The sequence below is a fragment of the Sylvia atricapilla genome, chromosome Z, assembly GCF_009819655.1.
Source record: "Sylvia atricapilla isolate bSylAtr1 chromosome Z, bSylAtr1.pri, whole genome shotgun sequence".
NCBI lineage: Eukaryota > Metazoa > Chordata > Aves > Passeriformes > Sylviidae > Sylvia > Sylvia atricapilla.
Genome location: NC_089174.1, coordinates 55,033,974 through 55,058,054, shown reverse-complemented (window position 1 = coordinate 55,058,054; position 24,081 = coordinate 55,033,974). Strand labels below are relative to the sequence as shown.

Below are 24,081 nucleotides of genomic sequence, written 5' to 3'. Positions count from 1 at the left end.
CCTCACATCAGATAGCCTAGTTCTGGGCAGCACAGTGGCACAATTTACAAAGGTGCAATATTCAATAATATCTATCTAGTAATTGTACCTTTTATATGCGTCTTAGATGGGAATACTGAAAAGGCTGGATCTCAGACTTTGTTTTCTAGCAATGACTTTTACATGTGACTTCATATGATGCAATTCCCCTGTTTTACCTCTGCTTTTTGGACATAACTGAACCCCTTTCATGTCAGTAATAAAGTTTATTACTAAGAGATCTTTCTATTACTGTCTCAGGAGGAGGACATCTCTCAATTAACACACAAGAGTTGGATGGGAAAAAAAATTTAAAAATACAGAGAAACAAAAATCAATGTGTTTTCCCTGGACTTTATGTTCCCTGGACATTTAATGTTCTCAAATTAACCAGAAAAAGTCAGTGCCAGGGAATTAAGTTTATTTGATGAATTCTCCAAATATGAAACCAGCAACTGGTTTAAAACGTTACAAACAAAATTAAGCTGTCAGCATCAGTTTTCTCAAAGATCAAACTGGGGTGGGTCTTTGTAAGGAGCCAGGCATCTAGCAATGCCCTTTGGTGTGTAACTGGCAGTGTAAGTTGTTTTAGCATCTAGGAGATGCTCTAGGCCTGACCAGAGAGGTTTATAGGTTTACATAACTGTGAGTGAATGACGCCCATGAGAGGTCCAAAACGTAGTCAAGGAATCTATATGTTTTGCTGGGAAAATCTGGAGCATGAGTGATAAGTTTTAATCTTCCACAGCCAAGGCTTGTAGTTTTCCTTCATTATAGAAGAGCTATTAAATGGTTCAGTAATTTTATTAAGCTGGGCCAAAGATTGATACATCTTGACTGGGATTTCATTTCAGTGCTTCCAATGATTTGAGTGCTTCCAATGATTTGGGTGCTTCCAGTGCATCCAAGTAGTGGTGTGCAAGTCCATTTTTTCCAGAGGAGAAAGATACACAGCAGGTTTTCTGGTGAATACAGGAGGCTGTAGTCAAGCTTTGTGTTCTTCCTGAAATTCAGTTGTACTGGAGAAAAGATGACAGGGACTAGCATTGTCTAGTATGGTTTTGGAAGCTTGGTTGGCTGACCAGCCTACTCCTGATAAGAAAATTTGTGTATAGTGAGGCCATCAAATGAAACATAACTGACCTTGTATTTCTGTATTTTGTGGACATAATGTTTCACCAGAGGCGGCACATCACAGAATCACAGAATCGCTATGTTGGACAAGACCTTCAAGATCATCAAGTCCAACCCATGCCCTAACACCTCAACTAAACCATGGCACCAAGTGCCATGTTCAGTCTTTTTTGAACACATCCAGGGATGGTGACTCCACCACCTCCCCAGGCAGATTATTCCAGTTCTTAATCACTCCGTCCATAAAATCTTTCTCCTAATATTCAGCCTAAATTTCCCTTGGTGCAGCTTAAGACTGTGTCCTCTCATTCTGTCAGTTTCTGCCTGGAGAAAGAGACCAACCTCCACCTGGCTACAGCCGCCTTGGAGGAGGTTGTAGAGAGTGATAAGGTCACCTCTGAGTCTCCTTTTCTCCAGGCTAAACACCCCCAGCTCCCTCGGCCGTTCCTCACAGCAGGATTTGTGTTCCCAGCACCTCATCATCCTCCTCTGGATGCGCTCAAGCATCTCAACCTCCTTCCTGAACTGAGGGGCCAGAGCTGGACACAGCACTCGAGGTGTGGCCTCACCAGGGCCCAGTACAGAGGATGAATGAACTCCCTGCTCCTGCTGCCCACACCATTCCTGATCCAGGCCAGGATGTGCCCACCTGGCAACCCCCAGGTCCCTTTCTGCCTGGGCACTGTCCAACCACTCCATCCCCAGCCTAGAATATTGCAGGGAGTTATTGTGGCCAAAGTGCAGGACTCAGCACTTCAACTGTTTAAACTCCATTTTATTGGACTCTGCCCATCTATAATTCACTCTGTAATTGCTTATCCACTCAAAGGGAGCCTTGCTTTTCTGGACCAGATTCCGAGGTTTGCAGCTTTGAGTGGCAACAAGTTCCCTGTAGGAACAGTCATTCTGGACAATGGTTCTGTGGTCAAATTTCTCTTTTGATGGGCCAGATCTATTGTTTGGTCTGATCCATTCTGTCTTTCTGTAACACACAGCCATCTGAAATGAAGGAGGAATCATATTGAAATGCTCAACTGAAATGCTTTGACAAGTTTAGCCTTATATCATCATATTATGATTATTACATTTTCTACATCAATAAATATTTGTCTATGATGTAATGGTCCACAAATCTTATTCAAACAGCAGCTTTAGAATACATTATACACTAGTGTGTTAAACCCCAGAAATTATCTGCATCTCCACAAAAGGTTGAACCCACTCATACCTACAGAGATGGTGAAATACCATGAGGGAAGATTAAATAGTATGCTCAGTCTCACAGAGACATTTTCTGCAAGTAACTGAGTGAGTTCCATCCTCATGCTCAGTAAACCAGGAATCATGGAGGCATAGCATCAAGGCAGTGCCTTCAACCTACTTCAGACACCTTTCTGCTGTTGGGTTGTGTCTGGCTCTGAGCACAGAGTATGCCTGTGTCTGCAGAAGGCTGGTCAGATGTCTCACACAGCATCTCCAGAACAACGAGAACCAGATGTCCACCATTCCATTCTAAAGGCTAAGCTGCAGTGCTACCCTTCCTCTTTCTACTTTTTCACTTGGCCTGATGGCTGACCCAAATCCTCAGCTGCACAGTTCAGAGGCTTGCAGCTCACCTTGGTCTTAGCAAACTGTGCTGTGTGGCATCTCCTTGGCCCTTGGCTTTGATCTCCCTGGTGCTCCTGCTGTCAGAAGAAAGAGAAACTGAGAAAGAACTTCCAACTTTGTCCCAATTCTTTCTTATCAGAAAAACTGTGCTGGAATTTGCAGAACAAGTCTGCACTAATATGAAACACTGAATTGTATTGCAGAAAATGTCCATATTCCAAAAATCTTGCTAACCAAATTTATGACTAAGAAAACATTTTAGGTGGTATTTTAGGGACATGCATATGTTCCTTTCTTGACAGGATATCAGGGAAATAAATGAGGCTTTGTGATCTAAAAAGATTTGTGCTGTCACACTAGGAATCTATTGCAAATCTGTCCAGCTCTCTTACCAGTACTGTGGCCAGAAGACCATAGTTTTTTCCCCTTACTAGTAATTTTGCGCAACTTTCCCTAGAGACCATTATGGTTACTGGTAGGAAGTTGAAATAATAGGAAATTAAATAGTCTTGGAACTAACCCAAGGGGAGATTTTTGTTTTCTTTTTTTAATTTTCCTTCCTTTCAAACCACAATAACAGTCATGAGCCAAAAAAAGCTTCCAGCTGGCTGCACAGGAAGGAAGCCTAGATGTCAAAGTACTATAGAGTAAATGATGCAATTAGACTATTAGGATCTTTGAACTCTTCAGTCCAATCAGAATTTGGCATGCCTGTTTCCCTTGAGATGTAGGAGATGACCAGGCACCACCAAACTGGTGAGATGCTGACCCTGTACCCATGCCTAGAGTATATAATTTTCCTGGAGAAACAGTCCAATACAGTGAACCAGAAACATATACAGATGTGTTTTTACAGGAAATGCATGCAAAAAATGTTTAAAAGTGGGAAGCTAATGAGATTCAGATCACCTCTAAGAAGAAGTTTGTTCAGATATCTCACATTTCAACTGCCAATCAAGAGTTACCAAAAAACTTTTCAGGTCCTCACATCATGTTGTTGGAGAACACTCTGTGCATTTAGGATGTAGCCACAGCTCTTGCAAAATATTCAAAATATGATAAGCAAGTCCCTCTGTCTTCAGTCTTTATAATGTAAAAGTTCTACATGTTTGGAGACCTCATAGGTGTTATGAATTTATTTTACTTAGTGTAAGGCAGCAGTGCTACTATTCCTTCAAAATATGTTACAGTTTTATTGTAACTCTAATTCTTAACCATAGATATTAATAGTTTCCCGTGCAGCACAATCTTGAAAACATTAGAGGGTGCAGGAATGAATGCAGGATATGAACCATATGTTGTTAGAGGGTTAGCTCAACTCCCTATAACCAAGCAAGTCTAAATTAAAATTAGATATCTGGAGACAGGCAGAAACAGCTATGTGTATAGCCTGGAGAAGATGAGAATTTTGAAACTTTAAGTTGCAAAGTCATCTGACATGAACTGTGGTAAGCAATAGCATCAACTTATCCCAAGAGTGTTGTTTGGTATATGATGTGTTTAGTGGAAAAGAATATGACAATACTTTAGTTAGAGGTAACTTAATACAAAGCAGCACTATTTTAGATGCTGTTCCAGTATTTCAGTTGTGATAATTAATTGAATACAATGTTCCAAAATTTCATACTTGGGTAGGTATGCTGGTTTTGGCTGAAGTGGAGTTAACTTTCTTCACAGTGCCTGGTACAGTGCTGTCTATTGAATTTGTACCGAACACAGGAGTTGGTAATACAGAGATGTTTTTGTTGTTGCTGGGCAGAGTTTACACACAGGCAAGGCTTTTTCTGCTTTTTGTACTCCATACTGCTGAGGATGGAGTTGGGAGTGCTTGGAGGTTGAGAGGAGACACAGCCAGGAGAGGTGACCCAAACTATCCAAAGACACATTCCAGATGATATGGCATCATGCTCAGTAGGTAAAGTGGGGGAAAAGGAGACTGTGGACAGACATTTGGAGTGATGGTGTTTGTCTTCCCAAGTCACTGCCACCTGTGATGGAGCTCTGCTCTCCTGGATATGGCTGAACATCTGCCTGACCATGATAGTATAGGGTTAAAATTAAAAATTATTTTTGAGGCCACAAAACTGGGGAACAGAACATCAGCTTCACTGCAACCAGGATGTTATTTTCATGCCATTGTTTTAACCAAATCAAGTATAACTTTGCCTAGGTAATCAGGGGAGAAGGGGGGATGAGAATGATTTGTACTTAGATACATAGGCCTTGGAAATAAAGCTGTTCTCTACTAGTTGGGGGGAACTGTACCTAATCATCATATGATGGATGACATAATTGTAGCATTTGTTGGTAGCTGAATATGATTATCTTAAACCAGAATCATGAGAATCACAAGGAAAGATATTTATCAAAATTCATGCTTGGTTGTATACAATAGAACAATGAGGGCTAATAATTAACATAGAGTTGTATAACGAAGGGGGTATAAAAGAGTATCTTTTTCAAGTCCTTGTCGGAGTTGGATTTGGGTCTGTACCCTGACTCCCAGAGCTCCTCAATAAAGCACCGCTTATAATCATTCCGTGATTATGTGTTTCCTGCACTAAAAACCATGAGAAGCAGTAAATTAGTTCCTTGTTTTGCTTTGCTTGTGTACACAGCTTTTGCTTTCCCTGTTAAACTGTCTTTATCACAACCCATGAGTTTTCCAGCTTTTACCCGTCTGATTCTCTCCGTGATCCTGCTGATGGGGAAGTGAGCAAGTAGTTGCATGGGCTTGGCTGCTGTGTGGGATTAAACCATGGAAGTAGGTATCACTAAAACCTACTAATGCTTAGAGAATAGCACAATGAAAACTTGCATTTTCTGTCGAACCTGGGCCTTTAAGAGAATTCATTCAATATACAACACGATCTTTAAGGGGGCTTGGACAAAGATTTCCACTTGCAGTGTTTGGAAAAGTACTGTAAATTATAACCAAATGCGGCTGTGATATCTTTTATTAGAGCTCTGGAGTTACACTTAAGGTGCTGACCTAAACACTGAAAAAAGGCAAAAATATACATATGTTTCAGATATGGAGACGTTAAGGACATCTAAACACAGAAGGACAGATCCTCCACTTGCACATAGCAGCCTTTTTTATTGGTTTCACAAAACTATTCCAATGAATACCATTTGGTGACATTGCCTATGCAAAATAAAGTGTTCAACAGTGTGTAGATAAGGATATTTTGCAGCTGTGAGTCATAGTCTTCACAACTCAAATCATTCTAAATGGACATTTCCTGTGTGTTTTACAAGCTGCAGCTTATGCTGTTTCAAACAGGTAGCTGCAAACAAGCAGTAGTTAAAATAAAGTATAAATTTCAATAATTTCAGCCAGGTAATTTTAATGATACATTCACATACTTTTTATTCCCCAACTTCTTTTATTATTTTGATTTCCAAGAAAAATATTGTCCATGTATGTGGGGGTGGGCGGAGCCCCAGCTGCTCTGCCCTGGAGGGAGCCAAGCTGAGGAGTCAAGGAAGAATTTCACAACTTCACCCAGAGCCCCTAAGACAAAGACAAACCTCCTAGCCACGGCGACCTGTCCGGAGACCCACAAGCCCCCTCGGGATTTTATGTACATCTGTTACAATTGATTGGTTCTGTACCCTTTTCCTCCCACCCTGGTGTCCCATAAAAACCCCTGGGTTTCCTCTGGTCGGCAGAGGTTTCTCGTCCCTGGATCCCCTTCGCTGGTACCCTCTCAATAAAGTACCACCTGCGGAAATTCCATACGAGACCTCTCTCTCTCTCACCACAGCCAGCTAAAAGAGGGGCTAACTCACAAGGGCATGAGCTAAGAGCACTGAGCTGAAATCACTGAAAGCTGAAATCACTGAGCTGAAAAATCACTGCTCTGCCCCATGCTGAGAAGCCCCTCTGCCAGCTGAGGAGCGCCCTGACCCCCCAAGGAGCTGTTTCTAGCGAGACATCTTTTGTGGTGGCTGTGGCTTTCTGGGTCCCAAGCGGCGGACCCCATCCACCAGCTGGGATACATGTACATTGGGACAAATCTGTAATAATAAGCACCAGTCATAAGCTATTGTATTTGCACAGCATAATAAAATAAAATACAGAAACACCCAAAATCTATCTATCTGTCTGCATACCCATGTTAGCTAGCTGAAAGGTGAACAGAAGGGAGGTAAAATCCTCTGACTCTCATCTATGACTTACTACCAAAACTGATAGGATTGTTGTAACTCTGTAACTCAAAGTTTTCTCCCAGTGAATGGAGAAGACCATTTGTGTTGCTGAAGAGGGGAAAAAAGCTCCCACAAAAGACAAGCCACCAAGTTAGTGCAACTGAGAAACAAGGGCATAGTTAGGTGCACAGTTCACCTGTTTTACAAGCAGTAGAGACGGAGTGCATTGTGTCGCTATATTTCCTGTATACATCTCTTGTACATTCACAGAAAAGCTGCAGCAAACACAGAAAGGGTCTTACACTTCATGAACCACACAGATCTAGGAAATTATGTATATTTTGATGTGTCTCATCCACTGAATGTATGGATCAGCAATGCAGTATACCAGGAATATGTTCAGTACCCCCTAAAGATGCTGCTGTTGGATCAACATACAGGAATTCCCATGGCCTTGCTTCTGCCTTGGATTTCTGTAGGCCTGTTAGATATGGAAAGGAGGTGAATTCAGAGAGATGTCAATGCTACCATTAACATAGTGCTGTATTACCAACTACCTATTTCTGCTGCATAGTTCCTGCACAGCTTGTTAGCATACACACACAGAAGGTATAAAAACTGCATGCTTTTTGATCTTTCTTTTAAAAAAAAGTTGCTTGTGAAGTTCTGAACAAAGCTGGAAGGGCAGCTTACCTTTTTAAGTGCCTTCCTATATCCATTTGGTCCTGAGGATATGCCTCCTCATCCTCCAGGAGAGGCATGGAGATACTTGAGACATAGTATAGGAGTTACAATCATGTCTGTAAGTGGAGGCCAAATCCATAATCTCATGTCTCTTTGACATGCTTTTCAGATGGTTTAGGTTTCTGTGACAACACTTCATGAGCTACGTAATCTCTCCTTTGAATAATAATTTCATTATTCCTTTTTTTGTTCCAGAAAAAAACAGGCTCCTTTTTCTGGGCGCACAAAGAAATTAATACTTCACCTTATCCTCACCAGCTAAGAAACTTTGGATATTATACAAGCAGTCGGTGAAACGCACAAGCCTTTTGCATTTGAAAACATGGACGCTGCAACAGGAACAGAGGCATCTCTTGATAGAGCCAGCCAGGCCAGGTTTCCCCCTCTTTCCACCCAGCAAGGGTAATGGCTTTACATAGAGCTATCTCTATTTTACAGTGAAATTACACCAGAAGACATAACCCCTTTTAAAGGGCACTAATTATAGCAGGCTGTCTGTAGAAAGAACAGGAGAGAGGCAACAACAGCCTTCCCAGACAACACGCTGGACATCAGTTCAGCCCAAGTTGGGAAGGCAACATCAGAGCAGTTTTACAGCGAAATACCAGCTGGGCAAAGAAACATCACCACAGCCAGATAGTGAGCTTTTTCTCAGCTATTGTTTTAAAAGAGCTACTTAAGATACTGGCGTAGTGTTACTTAACTCTAGGACAACCTTGCAGAACCACAAGATCGAGAAAAGAAAATTCTACCATCCAACATTCAACATCCTGAACCTATTTCACTGCCCAACTCCTTTAGTGCAGGGCAGAGAGTTTGCTGCCTGGCACAAGCAAATTCATTTTCTTACATCTGAAGTACTTCTCCACTGGTGTGCAGATCTTTTTAGACCATTGGCAGCTAGCCAGGAGAAACAGTTAGTATAGGAGCTATTCTAATATTAATATTGCACTTTGCTTCTGGAGTGATGCTGAATGGGCAAGAGGAAGAGTCTCTGAATATACTGTATTAGTGATACATTTTAGCAAAATATACAAGGTTCTCAAAATTCTGTGTAAAGTAGAAGAAAAGAGAATTTACATGGCAAAATATTAGGTACAGTGGTTAAAACAGAAATGCATAAGTAAAAAACAACAAAGAACATCAAGGGGTGCTTATGTAGATGTCACACATGTTCCAGCCCCTTGGCATACTGTTTTCAGCAATCTAAAGCCAATGTATTTTTTAAGAAGGGTCAAAAAAAAAGACAAGCTGGAACAAAACAGACATTCAGCATCCTCAGCAGCAGGGAGAACCCAGTAATGGGGAGAGTCTTTTCCAAGCCAGTCACTGCATAATTCCATGTTTGAAAGAGTCAACATTTACCAGAACCAAGTAACAGATCACAGGTAGGCAATACTTTACCAGAGTGATGAAGTGTTTTCTGGCAATAAGTATAAGAATGGGAAGAAGTAGGTAGAGTTAACTTCCTGGCTAACCAAGGAAGTCACAAAAGACTGGAGGTTAGCAAATATTACCCTCACCTATACGGCTGGAAGGAAGATATGAGGAACTATAGGCTTGTTAGCCTGACTCCAGTGTCAGAGGAGGTCATGAAGTATCATTACAAGGCAAGTGGGAGACAACGGGAGGATAAAGCCTAGTCAGCCCAGATTTGTGAAATGCAGGTCCCAGATCCTGCTCAACGAACCTGATTGTTTTGTATGACAAGGTGACCTGATAGTCGATGAAGGAAAGGCTGCAGATGTGTCTACCTGGACTTTTGTAAAGCCTTTGACAGAATCACGGAATCACAGAATGTGTAGGTTGGAAGACACCTTCAAGATCATCGAGTCCAACCCAGCCTGAACACCTCAACAAATCATGGCACCGAGTGCCACATCCAGTCTTTTTTAAACACATCCAGGGACGTGACTCCACCACCTCCCCAGGCAGATTATTCCAGTATTTAATCACTTTCAGTGAAAAACTTCTTCCAAATATCCAACCTATATCTCCCTTGATGCAGCCTGAGACTGTCCTCTCATTCTGTCAGCTGCTGCCTGGAGAAAGAGACCAACCTCCACCTGACTACAGCCACCTTTCAAGAGGTTGTAGACACTGATAAAGTCACCCAAGTCTCCTTTTCTCCAGGCTAAACATCCCCAGCTCCCTCGGCCGTTCCTCACAGCAGGATTTGTGTTCCCAGCACCTCATCATCCTCCTCTGGATGCGCTCAAGCATCTCAACCTCCTTCCTGAACTGAGGGGCCAGAGCTGGACACAGCACTCGAGGTGTGGCCTCACCAGGGCCCAGTACAGAGGATGAATGAACTCCCTGCTCCTGCTGCCCACACCATTCCTGATCCAGGCCAGGATGCCATTGGCCCTCTTGGCCACCAGGGCACACTGCTGGCTCCTGTTCAGCTGCTGTCACCAGAACCCCCAGGTCCCTTTCCAGCTGGGCACTGTCCAGCCACACTGTGCCCAGCCTATAACACTGCAGGGGGTTATTGTGGCCAAAGTGCAGGACTCGACACTTGGACTCATTAAACTTCATCTTATTAGACTCTGCCCATCCATCCAACTATTCCAGATCTCTCTGCAAAGCCCTTCTCCCTTCCAGATCAACACACACTCACAGCTCAGTGTCATCTGGAAATGTACTAATGAAAGACTCAATACCCTCATCCATGTCATCAATAAAGGTATTGAACAGAACTGGCCCCAGCACAGACCCCTGAGGGACACCAGTGGTGACTGTCCCCAGCTGGATGCAGCACCATTCCCCACCACTGTCTGGGCTCAGCCATCCAGCCAGTTCCTAACCCAGCAAAGAGTGCCCCTGTCCAAGCCTTAGGCTCCCAGCTTTTCCAGGAGTGTGCTGTGGGAGACAGTGTCAAAGGCCTTGCTGAAGACCAGGTACACAACATCCACAGCCCTTCCTGCATCTACCAGGTGGGTCACCGGTCATAAAAGGAGACCTGGCTGGTCAAACATGACCCACCCCTGCTAAACCCATGCTGGCTGGGTCTGATTCCCTGGCCATCCTGTAGGTGCTGCGTGATGACACTCAGTATAAACTGCTCCATTACCTTACCAGGTACTGAGCTCAGGCCAACTGGCGTATAATTACTAGGATCTTCCTTCCCACCCTTTTTTGTGAATGGGTATCACATTGGCCAGTTTCCAATCGTATCCAATTGACACCACCTCCCAAAGCCTTCTCCTGAGAAACTGGATGCTCCTGACTTGGACAGGTGCTTTCTTTACTAGGTAAAGAACTGCCTGGATGCCTGGGTCTCAAGAGTGTTGGTGAATGAAGTTAGATCCATCTGGGGCCAAGTCACCAGTGGTGCTCCTCAGGGCTCAGTATTGGGGTCAGCCCTGTTTAGTATCTTTATCAGTTATGTCAATGAGGGAATTGAGCACACCCTTACTCAGTTTGCAGATGACACTAAGCTGGGCAGGACTGTTGATCTGCCAGTGGGTCAGAAGGCTCTGCAGAGGGATCTGGACAGGCTGGATCTATGGCCTGAGGCCAGTGGCATGAGGTTCAACAAGGCCAAGTGCCAGGTCCTGCCCTTCAGGACAGGAGTGAGGGACTGAAATACTGAAAGAGTTAATGTAAACCTGAAAGAGCTAACGTCTCAAACATTTGACAGAAGAGAAAAAGAATGTTACCATGCCAAGTATATAAAATGCGGTTAGAAAAGAGGGTCTTGCAGAGGCAGCATAGTGCTTCTCTGGAACCAGCTTCCTTACCTTGGGTAACTATTTTTAAAAACAAATTTGAAACCATGTGACAATCCAACACCCTTCTGAAAAGTTCTAGAATAATAAAATGCACATGCAAGTACTAGTCTATAAATAGAACGACAGATAGGCAAGGGTATGCACCTATCATCTGTGCACCTGCCATCAAGGGAAAAAGAGACCAGAAGCAGTACTCGAGCACTGGGTGGTGACACAGATCTTTTTTCTCTACCTCTACCTCTATTTTCCTATGTCTCCTTCTTCCTTTCTTCCTCTGCTTAAAAGTTTGAACCACTGTTGCTGCAGGCTGCTCTAAGATCACTATTGTCACATGCTGTTTAGAAAAGTATAATCTGTGGCTGTCCAGAAAAGTTTAAATCATTGCTGCCACAGACCTTTCAACCTACCATAATATTTAAATCTTTCCTACCATAAGTAAAACTTTTTAATTAATCACATGGTGTTATTTTGCTGTAATTCAGCCCATGAGCACCCATCAGCCCATCAGCTCCCTCAGAGCAGGCAATGCAGGACTGCCCTCTGGGAGCCTGACATGTTAGAACAGCCACAGGCAATGCTGCAGGCTGGCAGTGGTGTGGCTGGAAAGGTGCCCAAGGCACCAAAGAACTGGAGAATGCTGGTCAACATTGGCTGAACATGAGCCAGCTAGGCAGCCAAGAAGGCCAACAGCATCCTGGCCTCTGTCAGGAATAGTGAGGCCAGCAGGACCAGGGAAGGGATCATTCCCCTGTGCTGATCACTGGTGAGGTCACAGTGTATTCACTTTTGGGCCTCTAACTCACTACAGGAGAAACACTGAATTGCTGAAGTGTGTCTAAAGGATGATGGAGCTGATGAAAAGTCTGAAGCATGAGTCCTATAAGGACGCTCAGGGAGGTGGGGTTGTTTAGACTGGAGAAGAGGAGGCTTACTACTGATAATTACTGTTCATAGAGGTCATGGATGCCATAGTATTACTGCTTGAGAGAAAAAACTGGAGCCCATAAATGGCTGAACTGTCATTCAAGAGAATGTAGCTCTCCCTTGCAAAAATGAATCCTCACAGAGAAAAGCAACATCTCCTTAACCACATAATCTACTTCTTGTACCATCTCTAATTTCTGTGAATTGTCAGATCTAAACAACAACATAGAAATCTGTTGTTCAGATGGCATGATGATGCTGTGCAAAACAAGACAGGGATGCAAAAACTGTGGTGAAGACTTCGGGCAGGCTCTAATAACAAGAACTGATTGCCCACAGTTAGGTTGCAAAGAAAATCACTCAAGATGAGTCTTCATTTTTGTAAATACCTTCTCTGCTAAGCTATGGAGATAGAGTTAGAGGCCTGGCTACTGGCTGAGTTATGGAAGAAAAGATGACAGATGAGATGCTTGCAAAGGGAATAAGATCATCCATGTGCAAAACATTGAAGTACATCACATAAAAATATTTAATATGATAAAAAGGAGCATATGAGAAGTATACAGTGAATGGATTTGAAACAAATAGCGAGTGTACAGTAAAAGGAAGATCTCCCTTGAGAGAAGTTTGAAACCCTTGTGGTCATAACAGTACAAAAGCATGTTAACCTGAAACATTTAGAAGATGAACTGTAATTCTCTTGCCACTCAGAAACTTTTTTCTTTGTGCCATATTAGCAGGTTGAAGTCTGGATGCCAAATTTTTTCACCAACACATATATTCACCACATGTTAGAATAGATGGTTCAGTAATCACCTCCAAATTAACAAGCAGCTGTTGAGAGCAGGCTTTCACACATTTACATGCATGCAGTCTTTACTGAAATTTTGGGCAAGAGTTCAGCAAAAGAGAAAGGTATCTGTAGATGTATAGTGCTCCTCAGTGCCTAAAGAATGAACTTTGTGATTGCTTAATCTTCCAAATTCACTGTCACGGAAAGCTGCTATGGAAAAGTCCAGTGCAGTCTGACAATATAAACATAATGGAAAGATTGTAAGTTGGTCTATGAATCCATGTAGCTTAGAGAATTGAATGCAAATTTGGATTAACTGTTAGATGACAGTTGTTGTGAGGGTGTGTGTGGATGGCACATGCTGCAATCTTCCCAAAAGCGTCTCCTTACACGAAGCCGCCTGGGCAGGCACACAAGCCATCACACTGCCCACACGGTCACACAATGGGTAGAAGTTGGTGAATGAGAGGTGGGAAGGGTCTTCTCTGTGGGGTTGCAGTGGGGTTTATTGGAGTCACACCAAAGGGTTCCAGGGACAGAAGACCAAGGGCAATGGAGGGTATAGGTTTAAGTGTAGGGGAAGTGGAGGTGGAGCAGAGCATCAGATCAAATGGTCTGAGGGTGCAGGGGCGGGGTAAAGGGTAACAACCAATAGAGGATGCCAGGGTGGATAGGCAGGGATACTGTCTTGGTTTGGGAAGACAGGTATTTGCCAGGGAAAACTAGAGCTTCCCTTGGAATGGAGAATGTAAACCACCACCCTTTTTTCAATTATAATTTTTTTAGTTAAAAGCTTTTAGGTAAAAGATTTTGGAATAGAAATAACAGTCCTTTACTGGTATGTATAAAAAAAACCCCAACCAAAACAACAACAACAACAACAACGAAAAACAACTACAGCATTGATAACAAAAACAGTACCAAGAACTTCAAGGACTTTGCTTCACAAAAACCCAGGGCAGTTTGGTCTCGGTGCCTTTGTAGGATCCTCAGAGCACCAAGCTGGAACAGTGGAAAAAGAGTCTCGGTAGCTGTGGAGTGGCAGGGTGTCCTGGCAGGCAGGGGCAGGGTGTCCCAGCAGGGCAGAGGGATGCAGGGTCACGCTGTAGCAGACGAGCAGTGCCGATGGAACCACGACAGCAGGGCAGGGCTGGCCCAGCTCTCACAGGGCAGCAGAGAAGCTCAGAATTCCAGGGAAAGCAGATGATGGCAGATTTCCCAAGACTGGACTGCAGTGAAATCCTTCAGCAGGAGCACCAACCCAGCTGTGTACTTTCCCCCTGAACGCCGAAAACCAGACAGACTGGCTACCTGAAGCTCTGCACGTTACCTGCCTCAAACCCCCACCCCCCTCTGAGCTTCGACCACCCCTTTGTTTTGTTAAATAGTCTTAAATTCGACATTTAGTCTCCTTGGTAACTTATGGGGAAAAAAATTCTTTAGAGTAAAAAGGAACAAAACCTAACCCCCAACAGATACAGAAACCAATGAGGGCTAAAGGAATGGAAAACATTCTGGGGAAACAGGGCTGGAACCAAGGTGACATAAGCTTACATCAACTTAATGAACCAATGGAGTAACAGAACCTAAAAGGTATTGACATGTTGCTGGAAAAATCCGTAGGAGAGAAGCCTTTTCACCTTATAATTAAAGTATTTCTCATACATCAACAAACCCTCCACCACAACAAAGAAGCTCTGTGTGGAGACAGAGATGGCACCAACCCACCAATAGGAGCAAACTGTCCTTTCATCAGATTGCAGATGAGACACAGCACCAGACAGAATACAGTTTATATACAAGTCTGCTTCATGCTAACCCCAGTTTAAAAATCCCTCAGAAGCCCCCCTCTGTCCCAGTTTTTCCCTAACTCCTTCCCCAGCCTTCTCATCTGACCCCTTCCACTCTTCTTTTAATAAAGAAGGGGGAAAGAGAAGGGTGGGAAAAGAAATGTTTTAAAGGTTCAGTCACCCAAATTATATGTACTCTTTTGGCAGAAGCATCCATCCCAGCCACACAATTAGCAAAAGGTTCAACCATGGTGGCCAAGAGGGTGACTGCAGTGGTGTTGCTGGCAGTGGTCCTGCTTCTCTTTGCACACACCATGCAAGGCAACAAGCCTCCTTCACAGCCAGCGAGCGTTCTGCAGACCATTGACAATCCAGAAAAAGATGAAGGGCTTGAAGAGAGAGCTGCAGTTTCCCATAACAGAACTTGACAAAGCCAGCAACAAGCACTCCAGCCAAACAGTGCACATTATCAGCGGTAAAAAGCAGATCGTGGCTGGAGTCAAATACATCATAAAAGTAGAAATAGCCCAGACAAATAAATGTGCCATCTGCAATTTCATACTCTTAACTGTTCCCTGGCAGAATCACACAGACCTGCTAGAGAACAGGAGCCAAGCAGTTATTATTCCTAAATGTACCCAGCCACCAAGAGATAAAGAAAAGGAAACATAAAATGAAAGAGACGGTGAACAAACTGAAAACTCATCTGAACATGGACACAAAGGATGGGTTGATTCCTTTTCCTTTAGAATCATTGCAGTTTCAGTAGAAATTCTTACTATTTTTCATACATGTGTGTATTTTTTGCGTTATCCAAAAAAAACCATCGGGGAAGTCTTTTTCCTTAATAAAGAAGGGGGAATTGTGGAGGCCAGTGGGCCAATTAGCAATAAAGACACTCTCCCTTGGAGAGAGAGCAGTCATTAGGCTTCAGAGTAGTGGTAGCTCCTCTGAGGGAGAAACCCTAAGAGACTGCTCTCTCTCTTGTGGCGACCAAGTGTGTCACCCTCCATGACGTTTTGAGACTCATATGTTAATCTGTTATCCCGCATTGGTTGTTTCCCTACTTCCTAGATTTTACCTTACCTGGCTTGTCCATTTTTGATCCCTTCCCTGATGGGTTCCTTTCTCAATCCTTCCCCTATTGGTGAAGTTATGTAACTCCACTCCCTGGCTTCTCTGTAAAAGTCTGTGTTCCCCTGAACTTTTCCATGCTTCGGCCCTGGACCCCTCTGAGGAAGCAGAAGAAAGGCTCCAAGGAACTCCCAGACGAGGACCTTGTCTCCTCTGCATTGCCCTGACAGCTCCACTGACAAAAGAGCTGAAATCACTAAGGCGGTTGCAGATGTTCCTGTGCAGCCAAGGTGGTGTCCTTTCCAGAATGCTTCTCTGGGGACGCTGCAGCAGTGACCATCACTGCCCACTGCGGTAGACACTTTACTTCTGAAGGACAGATATTCTTAAGGTATAAAACCCCCTCTTGATAAGAAAAAACATTAAATTAATTAAGTTATACATTAGGAAGAATTAATATTTCCTGTTGAACTGTTCCTTGTATCCACATTTATCTTGCGTGGTAATGAAGGTCATTGAGTAGTGTGGTTCTGTCCTGGCAGCCAACCTATTCAATTCTGCCATTACAGCTGCCTTTAGCAGAAATTACCAATAGTTTTTATATAAAACCGGTGTATCAGCTGTACTGTACTATGCAGGTGAAGCCATGGTCTCTGCCCCTTGTGTAAATGTGGTCATACAGTTTTGTATTCTTTCTTATTCCTACATACATCTGTAAAACTTTCCAAATACACTGCTGATGGGAATTTTAATTGTTTGATTTTCATTTGTCTAATCTCTGCCATTGCTTTCCATACAGTCATTGCTTTCCTATGCAGAAAAATTCAAATTATTCTGGAAATTTAGATTCAGAAAGTCTTACACAGTCATTGATGTCTTAGTGCAGTATACCTGCATTTCTGATCAAATCCCTAGGCTAGCTCCAGAGTGTAGAATAATATCTCTGACTGGCACGATGCTTTATATTAAGTGTTGATAACACTTTGTAGTTAACAAACCACATGGATATTCTCAAAGATGTTTCTGGAAACACTAGAAACTGCAAAGGAATTTTCTCTAGGATTTTTCTCCTTTGAAGATGCAGACTGTAAGCACTTAAATAATTTGTGAGTCCAGTGTAAGCTCCCTTTCTGGCTTTCAGAGCTCCGGCTAACTGTGGGATGGTAGCTCTACAATGAGCGTGGGGAACTGCAGGGACACAGGAAGTGTCTGCTGCAGAACTCTGGGGTGTGCAACCCAAGCCAGGCAAAGAAGGCAACAACAAGGATCTGGGCAAAGGAGTAGAGGGAGGCTCTCAGTATGAGGTTCCAACAGGAGATTTATTCTGGTTGAAGGTGTCAGGGAGAGAGAGCGGTGGGCACAGAGGTACATTGGTTTTTAAACAGGGGGTGGAACAAGGGCTGGTACAACACAGCAACGAATGGTAACACAGTGGGCGGTGAACAGAAAGGGTGGTACAAAAGGCTACAGCCAATGGAGGGATACAAATGGGAGGGTACAAAGCTGATGAGCCAACTGGGTACCAAGGAACACAGAACTTTCCAGAACAGGGGTAAAGAACTAACTTTAATTGACAAGTGAGGGGTTGGGACAACTTGGGATTGACAGCAAGGAACCTGGAAGAATGGGCAGGGCTAACTTAATGGTCAGGAGGAGTGGCGGGAACATTCTTGAGGGTTGAACCATTTATATGGGATGGGAGAGGAAATCAGGGATGCACCACAACAGCACTTAATTTTTGAGTCCAGTTAGGACCTCCTCCAGCCCTTTTGACAGACTACTAGGATCTCAGAAGGTATACCTTGTTCATTCACTTTAAAAACACAGTTCCCACAAGTTTCCCATCAGAAAAATCTCAGTAGGAATCAGGTATGTGCAGGTATCAGGCTGTAAGCAGGGAAGGGGAACTCCTGAAACTAGAATGAGCAAATATGCATAGATGGAGCTGGCTGGGGAGAAACCATGCTGAAAGACACTGAAAGCACCATCTGTTCTTACTCAAGACAACAGACAAAGTAAAAGGAGATGAACATATTGGAGGGGACTATGGAAAGCGCTCAGAGGGGCATCCAGACTTAAGGAGGAAGGCCGAAGTGTGTGAGAAAGGAAAAGTGGCATTAAAACCCTAGGAAGAACCATCATTTGGGAAACCTCGATTTTGCTTTTAGTGATCAATTTGATTATAAAACTAGGGAGCTTGCATTAATTGTAGAAAAATCTGGCAAAATATACACTGTGTCTTTGGCCTGTTGAAGCATCCTTACATTACTGCACTTCTTGCAGGTGCATGACTTCATGATAGCTTTCTAGACAGAGGTGCTTGTCCTCTTTAAAAAGAAATAGAACCTACTGGAAGTACACCAGTGTGAAGCCTTTTAACGCTAAGTAGTGTGCATAAAAATATTTTTAACAAAACTAAGCATGAACATTTGAAGTCTGACATTCTTCATTCCTACTTTTTGGCTTACACAAAGCTGGTCATAAGACACGAAAGTTTCATCATGGGCTTTAATGGCAATGCAAGTGCATGTCTTCAGCAAACTAAATGTCACAAATGAATGACATCTTGCATATTGAAAGGACTATTTTGATAATGACACTGTGATTACTTTTTTGTAAATATACTTGGAAAGGCTGTTCTCATATAATGAAACTTTAGGTTTTCATATGTAATAATTCCTAATGAGCTTGTCCTGATTTGGGACAGATTTGCAAGGGAACCTAAGGGGTCTCCTCCAGATAGCAAATTCCAGCCGTCCATCCCCAACCAATTCAGGAGAAAAATCTCCTTGGAGAAAAGTGGAAAAGAACTGTTTATTTAACAAGCAAAGTACTCACAAGCATGAAAAAATGAATCATATTAAACAATGATTAAAAAATGAGATTAAACAATCTCATTACTCTGAAGAGATGGCAAATTCAGGAAGTCCTTCTGTATTTCAGAGGGTGCTTTTGTGGGGTGTGGCTCAGCTTGCTCAGTCTCTCAGGGCTCAGACCCATCATGCAGGCCACAGAGCAGCTTGGTGGGGTCCTGGGCGATTGTCCTAGGGTTCTGCGCCAGAGAGAACCTAAACAGTTCCAGAAAAAAGACACAGTCCTGGGAAAACCTTTCCTGCCATAGCTAACAAGGAAAACCAGGGAAAAAAGCAAAGAAAAACTGCCTGTCTCTCTCTGCAAAAGCCAAGAACTTGAAGAGCACTGGACTCCTTATCTCCATTTTGAACCATTTTGAACACAAACGGTGAGAAATTCCACCACTCCCCCCACCCCTTCCTCTCTCTTCAGGCCTAGCTTAAACCTACAGGACCCACTCTCGGCAGAAAAAGACGACGGGGATACCAGCATCATAAAGTCACCCCAGAACAACCATACTTGGACCTTATAATACAGAATCAAAGGTGCAAAGTGTAGGCTTTAGAAGCAAAAAATATTGAAATTAAGATGCCTGATCTGATAGCAGATCAGTCTAGACCCACTGTCAATATGGAGTATGATATAATTCAATTTACACAATATGGTAAATGCAATGGATAAATTCATGTATATAATATTGTATCAAAAGTTTGGTCTATTAAAAAGCTACTCAAGGGCGTCTCCGAGATTCCAAGGCCTACTGTGCAAGCTGTGAAACCACAACATTTGCAACAGAAATGACAGGGCTGGACTGGAGATGGCCCATTCATGAAGGATGGGCCTCCATTTCACAGCTGCTCAACATCTGATATCAATTTTGGTGGGGAGCTGGAGGATGATCAAATCAACACCCCAAAGGAGAAATCTGGGAAGACTATCAAATCATCTTTTCATACTTATGGGAACCCCTTTCAAAATCTCACTTGGAAATAGATACATGAATATTGGGACTCTCAATGGACTTAGCCTAGGGATAAATAAACTGTATAAAAACCATACACTGAGACACAGTGTGTGTGGTCAAGGCTGGATGGTACCGTTGTTACTGTCACTCTGCCCACCCAGCATTTGATCAATGTTGTCTGATTTTATTGTGGCCTTTCAACTCGATTTTGGAAAAATGGCTAAATAATATTTATTTTGAATTGTCTTCTAATCATTTATATAATGTACAATAAACCTCAAATTTTCTACAGATGAAGACTCACTTGAGAGCCACAGTTTAAAAGCATTTGGATCTTTTGCCTTTTTTGTGGTTTTTTTTGGAACTGCAATCATGTTTTCCTGTAAATAGGTCATTAAAGACAACTGCAGGCACATCACTGTTTTAGATGTGAAATAGGAATCAGCATGTAGTAATAAATGGCAACAGAATGCAACACTTAGACTGTGGAATCTTGGACTCAGTCTGTAGTTTGTTAGTGGGCAAGTGGGTCTGGGTAAGAGCAAGCGACCTGATGCTGGTTACGTCTTCTTACATGTCTACCAATTCTGAATATGTTAATGTAACTCAGTCTTCAGCACACAGGGAAATACGATGGTTTGACAGTAAGTTTCATCAACCCATGGTGCAACGGATCACAGTGGTTGGATTTACTGTTTTACACTTAGAAAAAGGCCTGCATTTTCCTGTGTTTACATTCTTTAACAGGATATGTTTGCAATGGTGAATTTATTCTGCAATATTTGAATGCATTTATAAAATAAAATAGTCATAAGTGTATCTAACTCTGCCATAGTATATGTTTAATATAGTCAAAATGTCAAAGATTAATTTATGGGTAGAGGGTAAAATCCATCTTTTTTTCTCTGGCTAATGTAGCTTATTTTTCATTAAAGATAGCATAAAACATTTTCAAATGCTGCTGAATTCCACATATTTTATCATTATTTACATAGGTTTTCACTGAAAACAAGAGTTCTTTCTGCACCATCCAATATCAGCTCCAGTCCTTTCTCCACTTTTGCTCTTTCTGTCACAGAAAAGGTGCGTTCACATTTAACTGAAGTTTATAGCCAGAAAAATTAATTCTAGGAACAGAACAAAATTTTTTCTTGAGCTGAAATGCAATATGTAACAATTCAAACTTCTTAAAGCAATAGTTCTACCTGCTTTGATTTTTCTTCCAAAATATGCTTTTGAAGAACTGTCAAGTGAAAGGCCATCACTGAACAATGGCCAGGACTTACAGAGCCCTTTCGGGCCAGCAGCCAGCCAGAGCTAGAAACCCACAAAAGGGCTTGACATGCAACACCTTGCCATGCCAGATTTCTTGATGTCAGCTCTGATAAACTATTTAGTTTCGAGTATCTAGTACAGTATATCCAACTATAAGCAGTAGAAATATTTGTGTTCCCATTATCTTGGACTTTTATCCTAAGAAGATAATGTGATATTACTTGTGGAGTAATTACTTAGAGAGAAACAAGAAGGCTACTGATCTCACAGGGATTAAGGTACCTTTTAATAAATCCCCTTTAAGTGACCTTTACCATACATGCAATAATCTGGACTGTCAGAAGGACAAGGTGTCTTCAGCATCCCTTTCTTAATCCATTTGCATTACAATCAAGTACGTTTTTATTTTTCTATTCAGTAAATACTTTCAAACTTTCTATTTTGAATTAACATTAAAAAAAAAAATTACCCCTCCTACTTATGCAATAAGTTAAAAAATTACTGCCAGTGCATTAAACTAGTAAGTCCTGGATAAAGCAAGAATTTTCTAACAACTAGCACCTCCCACTAACTGAAAAAACAATGGTTGCAAGAAATATTAACTGATGACTAATACAGGTTTCCAAATCAAAACCTCCTAAGCAGCAGGGAGAGAACTTAGAGACAAATGGTGAGTAAAGCTACCTGCATGACCAGCATTAACACACAGCTTGTTCCTCCTACTGCAGAAAATCTGCCTAAAATGAAAGCCAACACAGATGGTCAACCCTCAAGAAATCATTCTTGGCTCACACCAGGGCTTTTATCATTCTTCAAGCTCAACAGTTTTGATTTGCAAGAACTGGCTGTTCATGCTCCCTGAGCACAGAAACTACACTGAAGACTGAAGGTGTGACCTCTGACTCTCAGTCTCAGCCCTGGTCTTTACTGGTATGACTAGCTTTCAGCAATCGCATGTCCCTGAGATTGATGGAAAAGACTGCATCAAGGAACAAATGGCTTGCTTGTGTCTGTGGAGTACCCATAAGCAATACAGGAGTTGGTCCATGTGATTTTGAGGTGATCCTCTCTTTTGTTAAAAGGTTGTGACAACCAGGAGAGGTTCCTTAAGTCTGGGAGAAAGTAAACATCACTCCTGTCTTCAAGAAAGGCAAGGATTTCAACTTTGGTCCTTATAGATGGCTGAGAAAAAATTCCTGGAAAATCCATTCCAGACACTGGCTGTCAAGTCAGCTGGAGATCATTTGGAATGATTAGCATGAAGGGGAAATCTTGCTTAAGGTAAACTGAAAACCTACAAGAAGACTGGGTTGGTAGAGTTTCTGTAGGATGAGGGACAGAGCAGTAGATATTGCATATCTTGAGCTTGGTATGGTTTTGACACTGTCACCCACAACAACTTCATCAACAAACTGATGGAAATACAGGCCAGATATATGGAACATGAGGCAAATTAAATAATGTTGTGAGCTGCTGAACCTCAAAGAGTTGTGATCGGTGCCATAAAGTCCAGTCAGAGGGCCGCCACAAGCTATGATCCCAGTGACTAGGAAATGGGGTGAAAACTATTACACATCTTTATAAATTACATATATAATGGGAGACATGGCACCCTCCAGCAGTTTGCAAATGATACAAAACTAGGAGAAGTGGTTGATACATCCATTATGTGTGTTGCCATTAAGAGGGATCTCAGCAGGATGAATAAATGGGTTAATGGGATTCTTCACTAGATTTTAGTCTGAAAGCCTCTTGGAACAATGACTCTTTCTACTTGTGTCCTTACTGAATTCCTTTAAAAAAAAAAGCATGTAAATCAACTCTTTGAACAATTAATAATGTCCCAACACCAGTGAAATTATTGTGTCTCTGGCTACTGGAGTACTTTATAATTAACATGAGAAACTTTCCTGCAGCTTTCTCTGACTGATATTTCTACATGCAAACTAGTAAAATATATACAGCTGTAAGAGACTGACTGCTGGAAATACATAAATGATTGACTACAGATTAGATTCACACATTGGGATGACTGCCTACACATAAATGAATCAGAAGCCAGTGTTTGTGCCACAGAAGAACACCATCCAAAGATCTTGTTTAGAAGTGATAAAATGTCCAGTAGAGACAAAAAGGTACTCAAACTCTCTGCAGCTGTGCTTTTTGCCAGTTACACACAGAATTCCCCAGCTGTAAGCCCATGCACAGTCCAGCAGACACAGCTGAACAGCTCCACATAGACTGAAGTGTAGGTAGGTACCCCCACGGAGGATGATCTGAGAGCATTCTCATACACAAGAGCTACCTCCAAATGGTGCCCCACTGGAGTTAACCCAGCTGAAGTGAAACACTGCAGGGGGTAAGACAGAGCTCTCCTACAGCGTTTTGCCATTACTACCAACAGAGTAATTTCTGCCAAAGTTTTTCCAAATGATGCAACACAGAAAACTGAACCAGAACTACCAAGTCATGAATGTAATTCAGGGTTTTTAAAAGACTCTATGTCTGAATGTAATCTAAGTACTCATATTTTAAGTCCCTATCCATCCCATCTTCCCTCAATCTGTTTTGGCTGGGGTAGAGTTGATTTGGTTCACAGTGGCTGGTTTGGGGCTCAAACCACTAATTTTGTAGTTTTTACCCCTCTGATTCATTACTTGCAGAAATTCACTGACAGGACTGTACTTGCACTTTTCAATGCTCAGCGAATTAGTGACATTCAAATACTCATTCAGCTTTACTTTTCAATAAAAATAGTCTGACGTATGCACAGCACAGACAGAACATACAAAGCACAGACTGCAAAGTTATGTATTATCTTGTATATAACTTAAGAGCAATTTCTGTTTCGTCACAATCAAACAAATTGATTATTGGATATGCTACTACCAGACATTGTAGCACTTGACACAATCACAGAATGGGTCAGGCTGGAAGTAACCACAACAGGTCATCTGATCCAACTTCCCTGCTGAGACAGGGTCATCACAGACCACATTGCACAGGATCAGATCT

At 42.3% G+C, this 24,081-nt stretch overlaps 1 protein-coding gene across 1 annotated transcript in view; it reads right to left on the bottom strand.

The window, feature by feature from the left end:
- Positions 1-478: 478 nt before the first annotated feature.
- Positions 479-24,081, bottom strand: part of SAXO1 (stabilizer of axonemal microtubules 1) — a 28,751-nt gene continuing 5,148 nt past the window's right edge. The window contains 9 exon segments of the mRNA XM_066339568.1: positions 479-529; positions 531-729; positions 731-766; positions 768-1,051; positions 1,054-1,208; positions 1,944-2,134; positions 2,769-2,837; positions 7,653-7,747; positions 7,749-7,815. Coding sequence (XP_066195665.1) covers positions 479-529; positions 531-729; positions 731-766; positions 768-1,051; positions 1,054-1,208; positions 1,944-2,134; positions 2,769-2,837; positions 7,653-7,747; positions 7,749-7,815 — 1,147 coding nt within the window.